Below are 14,681 nucleotides of genomic sequence, written 5' to 3'. Positions count from 1 at the left end.
ATCATAAAGTTCACTCTTTTAAAGTTCACAGTTTGGTGATTTTTTGGTAGATTCATAAAGCTGTACATCAACTACCACTATGAAAGCATTTTAAAATCATTCCTGTAGGCTGAATAATGACCCTCAAAGATATCCAGGTCCTAATCTCTGGAACCTATGAATGTTACCCTATATAATAAGGAGGATTTTGTGTACATGATGACGTTAAAGATCTTGAGATGTGTAGATTATCCTGGACTATCTGTTCAGTTCAGTTCATTTCAGTCACTCAGTCATGTCCGACTCTTTGTGACCCCATGGACTGCAGCACGCCAGGCCTCCCTACCTATCACCAACTCCCAGAGTTTACCCAAACTCATGTCCATTGAGTCAGTAATGCCATCCAGCCATCTCATCCTCTGTCCCCTTCTCCTCCTGCCCTCAATCTTCCCCAGCATCAGGGTCCCTTCAAATGAGTCAGCTCTTCACATGAGGAGGCCAAAGCATTGGAGTTTCAGCTTCAACATTGGTCCTTCCAATGAACACTCAGGACTGATTTCCTTTAGGATGGACTGGTTGGATCTCCTTGCAGTCCAAGGGACTCTCAAGAGTCTTCTCCAACACCGTAGTTCAAAAGCATCAATTCTTCAGCACTCAGCTTTCTTTATTTTTATTTTTATTTTATTTTATTTTATTTTTAAACTTTACATAATTGTATTAGTTTTGCCAAATATCAAAATGAATCCGCCACAGGTCAGCTTTCTTTATAGTCCAGCTCTCACATCCATACATGACTACTGGAAAAACCATAGCCTTGACTAGAAGGACCTTTGTTGGCAAAGTAATGTCTCTGCTTTTTAATATGCTGTCTGGGTTGGTCATAACTTGTCTCCCAAGGAGTAGCGTCTTTCAATTTCATGGCTGCAATCACCATCTGCAGTGATTTTAGAGCCCCCAAAAATAAAGTCAGCCACTGTTTCCACTCTTTCTCCATCTATTTGCCATGAAGTGATGGGACTTGATGCTATGATCTTAGTTTTTTGAATGTTGAGCTTTAAGCCAACTTTTTCACTCTCCTCTTTCAGTTTCATCAAGAGGCTCTTTAGTTCTTCACTTTCTGCCATAAGGGTGGTGTCATCTGCATATCTGAGGTTATTGATATTTCTCCTAGCAATCTTGATTCCAGCTTGTGCTTTATCCAGCCCAGCGTTTCTCATGGTGTACTCTGCATATAAGTTAAATAAGCAGGGTGACAATATACAGCCTTGACGTACTCCTTTTCCTATTTGGAAGCAGTCTGTTGTTCCATGTCCGGTTCTAACTGTTGCTTCCTGACCTGCATATAGGTTTCTCAAGAGTTAGGTCAGGTGGTCTGGGATTCCCATCTCTTTTAGAATTTTCCACAGTTTATTGTGATCCACACAGTCAAAGGCTTTGGCATAGTCAATAAAGCAGAAATAGATGTTTTTCTGGAACTGTGTTGCTTTTTTGATGATCCAGTGGATGTTGGCAATTTGATCTCTGGTTCCTCTGCCTTTTCTAAGTCCAGCTTGAACATCAGGAAGTTCAAAGTTCACGTATTGCTGAAGCCTGGCTTAGAGAATTTTGAGCATTACTTTACTAGCGTGTGAGATGAATGCAATTGTGCAGTAGTTTGAGCATTCTTTGGCATTGCCTTTCTTTGGGATTGGAATGAAAACGGACCTTTTCCAGTCCTGTGGCCACTGCTGAGTTTTCCAAATTTGCTGGCATATTGAGTGCAGCACTTTCACAGCATCATCTTTTAGGATTTGAAATAGGTCAACAGGAATTCCATCACCTCCACTAGCTTTGTTTGTAGTGATGCTTCCTAAGGCCCACTTGACTTCACATTGCAGGATGTCTGGCTCTAGGTGAGTGGTCACACCATCGTGGTTATGGATTGTGAAGATCTTTTTTGTACCGTTCCTCTGTGTATTCTCACCAACTCTTCTTAATATCTTCTGCTTCTGTTAGGTCCATACCGTATCTGTGTGGTACTCTAAATGTAATCACAAGTGTGCCTTTAAGAAGGAGACAGATTTAACTACCGTAAAGAGAGAATGTGATGTGACAACTGAAACAGAATAAAAGGTGGTGTGATGGTGTGAGGAAGGAATCATGACCCACGGAATACTGGCAGCTTCCAGAAACTAGCTGCTGCTGCTAAGTCGCTCAGTCGTGTCCAACTCTGTGTGATCCCATAGATGGCAGCCCACCAGGTTCCTCTGTCCCTGGAATTTTCCAGGCAACTATACTGGAGTGGGTTGCCATTCCCTTCTCCAGGTGATCTTCCTGACCCAGGGATTGACCCTGGGTCTCCCACATTGCAGGCAGATACTTTACTGTCTGAGCCACTGGGGAACACCCTTTATTGAGCATACTATGTATTATAAGCTGATTTTTTCATCTTAATATAGTGTGTACTTTTTTCCCGGCAATGTGTATATACATTTTTTTACACTTACATAGTATTTCATTGTATATTGCATTTTCATATGTTGCCCAATCTTTTATTGATGAATATTTCGTTTTCAATTTTTTTATACTGTGATAGTACATTTTCTATGCCAACTTGAGAGGCCTACAAAATGCCCAGATAGTGGGTAAAACATAATTTCTGGGTGTGTCTGTGAGGGCATTTCTGACAGTGGTTAGCATTTGAATCCTAGGCTTAGAAACAAGATCTGCCCTTAACAGTGTGGTGTCAGCCACTAATCCAATGATGGCTGGAATGGAACAAAAACCAAAGGAAGGGTCAATTCTCTTCTTGATACGGGGCATCCTTCTTCTCTTGCCCCCGAACTTTGGAGCTCCTGGTTCTTGCACCTGCAGACACTGTGACTTACACTGCAGCCACTTGGTTCTCACGTCTTTGAACTTGAACTGATTTGCATCACTTGCTTTCCTGGTTCTCCAGCTTGCAGACTGTGGGACTTCTTGACCTCCAAAACTGCTTGAGACAATTCCTCTAATAAATCTTTTTGTCTATCCATCTCCCTATCTTTATTTATCTTTCTTCCTTCCCTCCTTTCTTTCCTTTTTTGTTGGTTTTATTTCTCCAGAGAGTCCTAGTACAAGCACAACCCTTCATTTTGCAGACGAGGAAAACCTAAGATCATTTAGCTAATTAGTGGCACAGGTAAGGTTACAGCTTAGAGGTCTCTGATACCAAAATATCTGTTTCCCTGGTGTCAAACAGGTCCACACTAAATCTGAAATCTTTTTTTTTTTTTAATAAAAAGATTTAATGAGATAAAATTCACAAATACTACAGTTCACTCATTTACAGTTTATACTTTGATGATTTTTAATATATTGACAGTTTTGCAACCATCATGACTTTCAAGTTTAGAATATTTTCATCACTCCCAAAAGAAGCTCTGTATCCCCTAGCTATCATCACACAATGCCTCTATCCCTCCCCTGCCCCCAACCCTATACAATCAATAATTTACTTTTGGTCTCTCTAAATTTGCCTGTTTTCCATTTTGTATAAATGGAGTCATATAATGTGTTGTATTTTGTGACTGGCTTCTTTCACACAACCTGGTGTGTGTGTGTGTGTGTGTTTTTAATTGGAGGATAATTGCTTTACAATGTTGTGTTGGTTTCTGCCATACCACAGTGCGAATCAGTCCTAATTGTGTGTGTGTGTGTGTGTGTGTATTCTCTCCCTTGTGAGCCTCCCTCTCCCCTCCCATCCCACTCTAAGCTGTCACGGAGCCAGGCCGGGCTCCCTGTGTTATATAGCAGCTGCCCACTAGCTGGCTGTTTTACCCATGATAGCGCACATATGTCAGTGCCACTTTCTCAGTTCATCCCACCCTCTTCTTCCCCGACTGTGTTCACAGTCTGTTCTCTACATCTGCATCTCCATTCCTTCCCTGCAAATAGGTTCATCAGTACTATTTTTCTAGATTTCATATATATGCATTATATGGGATATTGTTCTCTTTCTGACTGACTTCATTCTGTGTAACAGGCTCTAGGTTCATCTACCTCACTAGAACTGACTCAGATTCATTCCTTTTTATGGCTGAATAATATTTCATTATATATATCTGCTATATATACATATATCTATCTGCTATATAATACAGGGAGCCCAGCCTGGCTCCGTGACAACTTAGAGTGGGATGGGAGGGGAGAAGGAAGCTCAAGAGGGAGAGAACACACACACAGGCACAATTAGGACTAACTTGCACTGTGGTGTGGCAGAAACCAACACAACATTGTAAAGCAGTTATTCTCCATATACATAGATATATGCGTGTATCCTCCACATCTTTATCCATTCATCTGTTGATGGGCATCTGGGGTGCCTCACGTCCTGGCTATTGTAAATAGTGCTGCAATGATCACTGGCATACTTGTATCTTTTTGAACTCTGATTTCCTCAGGGTATATGCCCAGTAGCTGGGTCATATGGTAGTTTTATTCTTAATTTTTCAAGGGATCTCCACTGTTCTCCATAGTTAGCCTGGCGTTTTAAAGCTTCATCCATGTTGTAACTTGTTCAATCTAAACTCTTATGATGTCACCGGCTAGTATTTTCTTTGAGACTCTACAGGAAACTCTTTGGTTACACCTGAATTTAGGCAATGGCACCCCACTCCAGTACTCTTGCCTGGAAAATCCCATGGACGGAGGAGCCTGATAGGCTGCAGTCCATGGGGTCACTGAGGGTCGGACACGACTGAGCGACTTCACTTTCACTTTAATTACTTCAGAATTTTTTCAGCTTTGTGCAGTATTGTTTTCCTGGGGTATGTTTATTGATTATGTAGTTATTATATAGCCATATATTTTTATCTGCTAAACAACTTCTAAGCAGTTGGGTTTTTTTTTTTTTAATTTTAGACAAAACTGAAAAATTATAACCATATCCATCAGTTTACTCAACCTGTGTAATTAACAGTTTTATAAAGCCATCAGTTTCACCCAGGTCAGTGGTTATGACAATTACAAAAAACCTGTATTTTTCAAAAAACCCTTCCTATAAATCTTCCTAAAGATGAGGCATCAGGTTATCTGTCTATGAATGACAAAATATTTAGAAGGGCACAGTTAAACATCTGACTACAATGCAATTGACAAAGAAACATCATTATGCTAACTAGAATTATGACTGATAACATTCTATCAGGAAATAGCAGGTTTTTAGGAATTCCATATAATTTTTATACCTGTATTAATAATATTGACCCATTTGATAGTAAGGAGATTTAGCACTCTTGACATTGATTCCCATGTCATTTAACTCACCAAGTGAACCCAGTTAGTTTAGAATTTCTCTTTGGGATACTCCAGGGACCCTTTAAAGCACCCTGACATTAACTGAAGGTTAAAGTAATTTTAATTAGAATTTTATATTTGGGAAGTCTGTCAAAAAACTGTGGGATTTTTAAAGATTTAAGAAAGGAGGAGGATCATTTATAATTTTTTTTAAGCTATTTTGATTGAATTTCTATTATTTTTCTTTTTTACCTTGAAGTCTAAATTCCACTTATCTGAACAGGGGAAGGAACTGGCCTTTTTGAAAAATTCCCTCTGGTTATTTGTGAGGAATAAAGCACTAATCATTTTCTTGTCAAAGAATATTTCTGACACAATCTTACTGTGAATTTGGTAGTTCATGCCAGAAGAATGTCCGACATGAAATAGATAATTAGTTCAGACAGAATCTAGCAAAACTGAAAAGTGAACGTCCCTGCAGGGAGCTCTTTGTGTCATTTCTTTCTGTTCCTGCAGAGAAATCAATGGAGTTTGCATTGGAAGATACTGTTCCCTATAGGGAGGTGTCTCGGGGATGCTGCAGCTGCTCACGAGGGGAAATAAAAGAGAAACCTAAAATCTTGGGCCACTGCATAGTGAATCTTTTGGGTGACTTGATATCTAGATCAGTCTGTTTAGTATTAATAAATACTTGTTTGTACTTGAATCACTTCTACAGTTCCAGCCTCTTCTATGCAGATATAAGAATTATATATATCATATATAATCTACTTATATATATATAAGTCTGTACTGCAAACTGCCAATTTTTCAGAAATATGGAACAATCTGAAGACCTCGGTCTTGCCTTCTTTGGAAATGGTATAGTGATGTTAGGGATTGTTAGTATGAAAGTCGTTTTATCCCATCAAGCACACTTATTTTTTATTTACTATGCCACAATTTGGGATTTAGATATAGGTCTTTCCATTACTTGCCACAACAGGATAGAAGTTGAGCAACTCTAATCATCAGAAATACTGTCCCTTTACATTATAAGAGACTTTTAAAAAGGCAACTCAATATTTATTCCTATTGTTTTCTACAACACTGCTTTGATAATACCCTGGACTCAGACATTAAAAGACTGTGAAGTTGCTTAAATAAACCTGTGCTAGTCATTTTTTAATACTTATAACCTTTAACCCCATGTTATTAGGCTTAGAAAGAATGTTATTTTTCCCATTGTTTCTGCTCCATTGATTGTGGCTCCTTAAACTCTCTCTTAGCCCCTGTTATTGTATTTTGGTAACAGAAGTGTCCTGTTTTATGAATTGTGTGGGCTGAATTAGCTTAAGAGGGTTTCACTGCATGATGATGACTCGAGTCCTCTTAATTGTGAAGGCAGTTTCTTTTACCTTCATTATGAAAAGGGCAAATAAGGCAGTTTTCATAGCCTAAAGGTTTTTATAAAGCTTTCCCTCTGCTGAAGTAAAACATCAGGACAAAAGGAGTAGGCTGTTCTTTGGAATTGCTAGAAATAGCTTTTGGAGGTAAAATTAGAGTAATAGGCATCTATTGCCTCTGCAAAGGAACAAATGCATTCTTACGGCACAAGAATTGAAGCAAAGACCCTGATTCTTTTATGATTCATTATTTTTCCATCAATATCTTTCTTTTACAGTGTATAAAGCGTGTTTGCATACAGTTGCCTCAGTATTGCCTTTACTATTAACCTTGTGCTGTACATGGAGCGGATGTTAGTAGTAGTATTTCTGTTTTGCAGCTGCGGAAACAGATTGAAGGAGATTAATGACTTTGCCGTAGTCCCACAACTACCAAATAGGAGAACCTGGGCTTTATAACTGCAGTCATGAGCTCTTTCCAGTATATCATGCTGCACTGGGTCTCCTTAATCTGTGCTGTTTAGTGTTGCTAAGGTTCTTATGGAAGAATAACATGGAAAAGTGTCATTCTCCCCAAGAAACAGAAATGGCAACAAAATGTGCATAATGTTAGCACTCGGAATGAATTCTCCAGAATCTCATAGACAAACTAAGCAAGATATTCTGAGTCGTTTGTTTGTAAATATTCATATGCCATATCTGCATAATATAATACCTAGGTATTTCTCGTTCTGTTTTGTTTTTGCTTGTTTTAACATTACTGTTGAATTGTGGGTTTAGTATTGTAGGCTGATAGTTTCCTCAGCACTTTTAAGATCTTATTTCATGATCATTTGGTCTTGTTAATTTTGACAAGTTTGTTGTTATTCTAATTTACTCCTTTGTAGATAGCGTGTATTTTCTACCATTTAGCTCTGACAATTGTTTGCCTTTGGTGTTAATTAATCATATTATAATGAATAAAGCTATAAACTTATTTTTAGAGGGGCTTATTTTATTTTTCTGTGCAAATCATTTGGATTATGTATTATGGGAGTGCTTTCCAAGAGTGATCCAGGAGCCCCCACCTCACTGCCATTTTTCATGTTAATTTCTCAGCTCAGTGGTTTCTAGTCCAACCATTACACTAAGGGTACAGCCCTTCATGCTGGCTTTATGTGGAGGTCTCCGTTCCAACTCCCTACCTGATATAGGCTAAAGGCAGGATCTCCTCTTTCCATGTGTGCATTTAAACTCAAGCTATTAGGTTACGGAAACTGACAACCTCCTTTTAGTACCATAGTGCAGGTATTTTCCTCTTTATTTCTGGCCCTGGCTAATTACCCCTACTCTCAATTTTTCCATTTCAGCTCAAGAGTATGTAAAAAATGTTCTTTATCAGTCATTTCAAGTGTCACCCATTATGTGTTGGAGCCTGAAGTCAATCTGTATTTTGAAAATAGACAAGTCATTGGGTAATGAATTGTTAAGGTAAAACAAGCCCGTTGGGACCAGGACCATGAACTTGGCTCATCTGATATATTATGACAGATCATAAGGCTGGTGGATGAAATCCATAAGGTTCTAGGAGATGGACATAGCAAGGTGGTAATAGGTTGAATCCAAGGAGCCCTCAGGGTCAGACGATCTCTAAGATCTAGTCAAGAAAGGCCCAGTGTTGGGAAGGTCAGAGAAAGCAGCATTCTTTATTAAAGACTTCCCTGCTCCTGATTGTGTATGGGCAAGCCTAGATTTACTGATAATTCCTGGCAGGTATACCTTGCTTACAATTAAGGCACAATTCACTGTTGAGATGCTAGAATGTCTTCTCATTGTCTGTGTATAGAGTACTATTTCAGGCATTCGTTTCCAAACTTTTTAGGAAAAAGACTTTTTCTTTTTAATTTTATTTTATTTTTAAACTTTACAAGACTTTTAAAATGTGTAAACCTTTGAAAATACTTGGAAGATGTCGCCTCACTCCCCATTCACCACTATGGAAAAAACAAGGCCCCTTTTTGTACTTCCATAATTGGTGGCCAGGCATCTTTTTTGTTGATCTGCAAAGTGCATCAGAACATGTATGAGACTATACTTCTTCCTGGATTTTGATATATACAAATGTTTAAATGACGAAACTGTCATTAGCCAGCCTTACATCTGAGTTTTTCCCTAATGCCTGCAGAATATTTCTCTCTGGATGTCTTTCCATGAACTCCAGTAAAACATATCCATCCCCCCATTTCCTGCAAAGATGCTCCTTCCAGCTTCCCCTCCATTTTATTAAGTTGCTTTTTATTCACCCAGGTCTCTAGGCCCAAATCATCTTAATTTCCAATTCATTGTCCAAGACCTTTTAATGCTTTCCTTTTCTATCTCAGATTTACTATTTCTCAGGTTCCAGTATCATCAGTAGTTGATAACTACTGGTAATCTGATATAATTATTAGTGTGCTAGATGAGCAGGGAGTGAGAACTAGAAGATGTGGTCATTGTCTTCATGGAGCTCAATATCTAGTTGAGAAGACAATTTATATTCATGAAAATAGTGAACAATACTAGGCAGTATATAATTAAATGCTAAGTTGAAAAGTATAGAGTTTTAAGTGCTGGAAGTTAGAGGAAAGAAAGGGATAAAATAAGGCCTGAATTGTAAGAGAAAAGTTAATTGTAGAATTGAGATGTGAACTTGGTCTTGAAACAAAGAAGGTTGGAATTAAATAGGCATTTAAAATAAGGAGAAGGCATGGATAATCATTATATTGAGCGTTTGCTTTTTGGAAAACTTTTGAGGCTCTTTATGTGAAGGACTAGGGAGAAATAAGAATTAGAGAAGTTCATGACAGCTTTGAGTTTGACTATAGACTATCAGAAGAATCTTTCAAAAATAACCTTGGAATTTAGTTTATTGCCCAACTCAGAAATCTCTGGAGGCTTCCTTTTCCTTTTGATTCTGATCCAAACTGCTTTGCTATTCTAGGTGCTCTTTGATCTACACCAGCCTTTCTTCACCAGGACTCATGCATGCCTACAACTAGCTTTATTTGTGTTTTGGCTTATGCTTTCCACTTCCTTGTGAAAGGTCTGCCTGATTTCTTTCCATTCCATCTTCAAGTCCTATCTCTAGACTTTCTGCCTCTTGACACTCTGATGATTCCCACTCACTGACATAGCTTTCCTACCTGGATTCCTCCTAAGCCTATTTTCTGTTGGAAATATTTCAAAATCTTATCATGTACCTTTTGTTTTCCAATAATTTAGAGTTATGTACATTTCTCTTTCTTTCCGATAAGGTGGTAAATTCTTTGAAGGTTAGATTATATTTTATTATTCCTCTTAGTGCTGTATACTACTCTGGGTATATACTCTATGTTGAGTTGGTAGCTTTTAAAGGATTGTTTTGTTGTTGTTTTTTTTTTTTAATTTCAAATATTGCTGTTTTGTAATATTTGTATAAATGTGCCTAATGTCATTCCTGACAGATAGTAAAACCCTTAGTGATGGTGGAATCCAAATTTGTAGTGGATCCCAAGTCAAAGAGCATTTTTCTGCTCTTTCATGGAAAGTGGAAAATAAGAGCAAAAGCACCGAATCCAAGTTTTCTGAAATACTTTCTGCTATATTTGAGTCTTTCCTTAATCTGTGTCCTTAAGTATATATTATTCACTTACCTTATATAGTGTTTCCTAAATAATTTGAGTTAGTGTGTGTGCTCAGTCACTCAGTCATGTCCAACTCCTTGCGATCCCATGGACTGCAGGCTGCCAGGCTCCTCTGTTCATGGGATTTACCCAGGTAAGAATACTAGAGTGCATTGCCATTTCCTACTCCAGAGGATATTCCTCACCCAGGAATCCAGCCTGCGTCTCCTGCATTGATTGGCAGGCAGATTCTTTACCACTGAGCTACCTGGGAAACCCAGTTTATGTTAGTATATGAAAATAAATTGTGTATGTTAATTGAAGCTTAAGATAAAAGATTGTAGTGTTTTAGAAAGATTAATCCTTGTCCAACTCTAATTGATGTGTGTTGTCACTCTTCCTGCCTGAGTTTTAAAGTTTTAGTAAAATATCTGTAAGTGAAGAAATCATCTGTTGTAGTTGGAATTGAACTTAAGAAGATATTTGAACATCCATAAATCAGATCTTGAAATGGCCTAAGAATACTTGGTTTAAGGAAATTGGATCAAGCTAGAAATGACATTTATTAGTTTAATTTTTATCATTTAACAGCCTCTTAAAATCTGAAATGACTTTTAAAACAAAGTTTTAAGTTACTATTTTAAATAACAAAATAATTCACTTACCTCATTTAGAAATTTGTAAGATGATTTGAGAGTGTTTTATTTGTATTTACTAACATCTCAATTTTCTGAGTGGTAATATAGTTTCAGCAAGATGGAAAACTATAAAAAATTGTGAATACTTGGATTTAGAAATGTACTAGCGTTATCTTACCTGTCTTTGTTTTCGGAGAATGGCTATTCAGCAATGTTTGTAGCTAATCTGGTGTTAATCTGTGTAGCTAATCTGTATATTCATGCATGAGAGAGAGAGAGAGTTTTATTTCTTTGGTTAACCAAAATAAAGCTATAAAAAAGCAGTTGTGGGAGGCAGGCTGGATCTTCTTCAACAACAGTTTATGTTAGTTTATATAATTTCTTCTGAGAGGTGATAACTTATCAAATCCTATCTTCTAAGAGTTCTTATTCTTAAGCTTCCTCATAATAAAAGACAGTACCCTTTACTAATGGCTTCAGATGAGCTGAGATTTTGTTAGGTATTGACTTTTGTGTTTGCTTCACAGGTGGTTTGTATTCGCTCCACTTGGAATGCTCTCTCCCCAAAGCTGAGTTGTGACACGAGGCCTCTCATTTTGAAGACCCTCAGTGAACTGTTTTCTCTGGTTCCTTCCTTAACAGTCAATACAGCTGAGTATGAGGTATGTGTTTGGATCTCAACAAATTGTCTGTTTCCACATTGGGGAAATGTGTGCTTTACCATGACTTTTGGGAAAAAATTATTTGTAATTTCGTGTTTGCCAAAAATCCTTTAGCGCTTTTAGTTCTGCGAACATGATGATATCTTTATGGACTCCTAGGAATAGATGGATATCCACCCTTATCAGTCCTCTGTCTTTAAGACTTACTTACATGAAGGATGCCAAGTTTCATTATGAAAGTATAGTCAAGATTATTAAAAGCCAGTATGTTTTTAAAATAATACAATTTGTGAGACCAACAGTTTAAATGTGTCTTGTTGGTGTTTAAAATTCTAGGAAGTATTATAAAGGATTTAGTAAGGCAGGGCAGACTTTCCCAGTAGTGTAGACATAGTGTTATTTGTGCTTTGCTTCTAGCTTGGGCATAGAGATTTTATTTTTTGTGTGTTATTAATAGTTTACATTTTCAATATACATCTTCGCTCTTCGTGTATATTCTTCCATGAAGATGACTGTAAAATCAAACTGTCCTAGGAAAGGAAAATAATTTTATGAACTAGTCAGTATTTGGCATTGTAATGAACTACTTGGTGGAAGACATTTTGCTAAAAGATTCATGCGCTTCTGTTTAACATTTTCTTTATTTTCTCTTCTTTGAATGAAATGAGAGGGTGGCAGATTCATTTATATCTCCACTTTTGTAGCTATAACCTCATTTAAGCTCATGTTTTTTACTTTTCTTTCAAAGAGCTTCAATTAATTTTCACTTGAAGTCTTGGTAAACTTTTACTTTGATTTAGTGCTTCACAGAGTTTGATAAACTCCATAAGATTCCAGGAATAGCCCCTTACTTGTTTTAGATCACATGATAAGACAGGAGTGTAAGATAATACTTGCTCTAATCATTCTAAATGCTACACAGTGAGTAAAATCAAATTTGTCCTCACCAAGGACACAATATCTAGCATGGTACATAATATGTATTCAGAAACTAGTTATTGAATGAATGAATGAAGCAGTACAGGATATTGTGGGTTTATTCTCACATTTGGGCTTTTATTTGGGGGTATTAAAAAAAGAATCAGACTCCTAGATTATATAATTCACCAACAGTTTTTTTTTTATGACTGCCATTCACGGGTACATACCTTTATGATGTCAGAAAGTCTGCCAGGCTACTGATAAGGAGCTCAGACTAAAAACCAAAATAAGGACTTTGTATGTTGTGTTGTATATATTTATTTTCTGTCTTCAAGAGCTGAACTCATGTACCTTTGTGCTGCCTGTACTTTGAGTTTTTCAGATTTTATTACAGATTAAAGTGTGAAGTGATTTGTGTGTTGGTTTTTTATGTTTGCTTACATTGGTATAAGTTGTCTTTTGGACTGTGTTTTTTTCCCTTCAAATTTTCATTCTTTTCCACTGACATTTTATTTTGGTTTATCTTCATGCTTGTAATCATATTAGGATTCCCCTGTTGTTCAAATAGCAGCTTTGGGATGTTCTATCCATCAGTTTTCTCCTAGTAAGGGAGATTCCTTCAGTGACCAGAGCCCACCTGGAGCAGAAGGGGAGAAATGTAGAGAAAGCCCCTCTCCATCCGTCATTCTGACTCACTCTGTCCCTTCCTTTTTTCCCACCTTTCCCACTTTATCTTTCCTTCTCTTTCTCCTTCCCCCTCTCTTTTCCTGTGTGTAAGTACTTTTTTTTTTTCTGTTAATTGCTTAGAATTTGTTGGCATGTAAGCCTGAATTAAATGTAATTTTCCCAAAGCATTTCTTAGGTTATTGCTATCCCATGTCACCTCACCTCAAATGCATTTTTTTTACCTAAAAATGAAGTCCAGTTGCCTTATACGGAGCCAAAGGTCTTTTAGAATTGGACCTCACTCTATTTTTCTGCCTCCCACACTCCAGGGAAACCAAACCACTTGTAGTTTCCTTCTCTGTTTCCAAATTTTTCTATTTTTTTTTTTTCCTTTGTTCATGTTGTTCTTTCTGTCTTGAATTACTTTCTTTTTCATCTCTAATTTTAAAGTCTATTTTAGGAAATAAAGAATCAGTTTAAGTTATCCCATCTGTTGAGACTTTTTCTTCAAGCAGGAGTCTGTTATTCCTTAAGTTCTTTATCTATACTGTCTTAAGAACTTTTATTTCTATTTTATATTTACTTCAGGTACATGTACACAAATATTATCTCCATTAAAATATAAGCTTGTTGAAAATAGAGTCCATGTTTCAATTAATGTGTTTTCTGATTTGCTTTTTAAAGTGCTGGATACATTCATTCTTTGACTCAGGATATATTTATTAAAGCTGTACTAGGCCTTAGAGATACTAATAAATAATAATAGATACTATTTTAAGTAGTTATAGTCCCAGCACTAGTTACTTTATGTCAAAGTATTACTTCTAATATCTGATAAGAAAGTATTTTTCATATTATAACAAGAGAATCTGAGGTTTTGAGAGGTTGACTCATTCATTAAACAAATATTTACTGAGTATCTGCTACATGCAAGACAAATAACTGAGCCAATACTTCAGTTTCTAAGTGAAAGCTGTTTTCTAAACCCAGCACTTTCTAGCTCCATTATACCACATTGTCAGTCCCTGCCTTTGAAAGCTCAAAAGTTGGTAAAGGACATAGACATAAGCAATAATAATTACAATAGCATTTGTTGAGTGCATTCAAAGGGTTAGGAGAGTATGGTGGTGGACGTGACCAGCATCTTAGGAGGACACTAAAGAAACCTTATTTAGTTGGTGCTGTTGGACTAGGATCATGAAGAATTACTAAAGATTGCTTTCCATTGAAGTTTTGAAGAGAATATGCAAAGTCAAGGAGGTATAAAAGAACCTCATATGATCTATCAGGACAAGAAGTTAGATGTGGCTAAAATGAAGGAGACATTAAGTGCCGGAAGATAAATGGCTTTTTATGCTCACTTATTTATTAAATATTTGTCATTTGAGGGAGTGGGCTTTATATTCTTTATATACCAGCCTTTGAAATGAGAAAGACAGATAGCCCTTTAATGATTATACAAGCTAGGAGAGAGTTAACCACATACCCAGATAATCACATTAAATGCTAAACTGTGCCAGGTGCCATATGGCTGCTTGGAAAAGGGAGAACTCT

At 37.0% G+C, this 14,681-nt stretch overlaps 1 protein-coding gene across 5 annotated transcripts in view; it reads left to right on the top strand.

The window, feature by feature from the left end:
• The window catches only part of FOCAD (focadhesin), a 301,517-nt gene that overhangs the window by 162,679 nt on the left and 124,157 nt on the right, over positions 1–14,681 (top strand). For all 5 annotated transcript variants that reach the window (XM_044939795.2, XM_044939797.2, XM_044939796.2 and 2 more), the window contains one exon: positions 11,406–11,540. In XM_044939795.2, coding sequence (XP_044795730.1) covers positions 11,406–11,540 — 135 coding nt within the window. The remainder of the gene's footprint in view (positions 1–11,405; positions 11,541–14,681) is intronic.

This window comes from Bubalus bubalis, chromosome 3 (genome assembly GCF_019923935.1).
Source record: "Bubalus bubalis isolate 160015118507 breed Murrah chromosome 3, NDDB_SH_1, whole genome shotgun sequence".
In the NCBI taxonomy this organism is placed as follows: Eukaryota; Metazoa; Chordata; class Mammalia; order Artiodactyla; family Bovidae; genus Bubalus; species Bubalus bubalis.
This window is presented reverse-complemented; position numbering and strand designations above follow the sequence as displayed.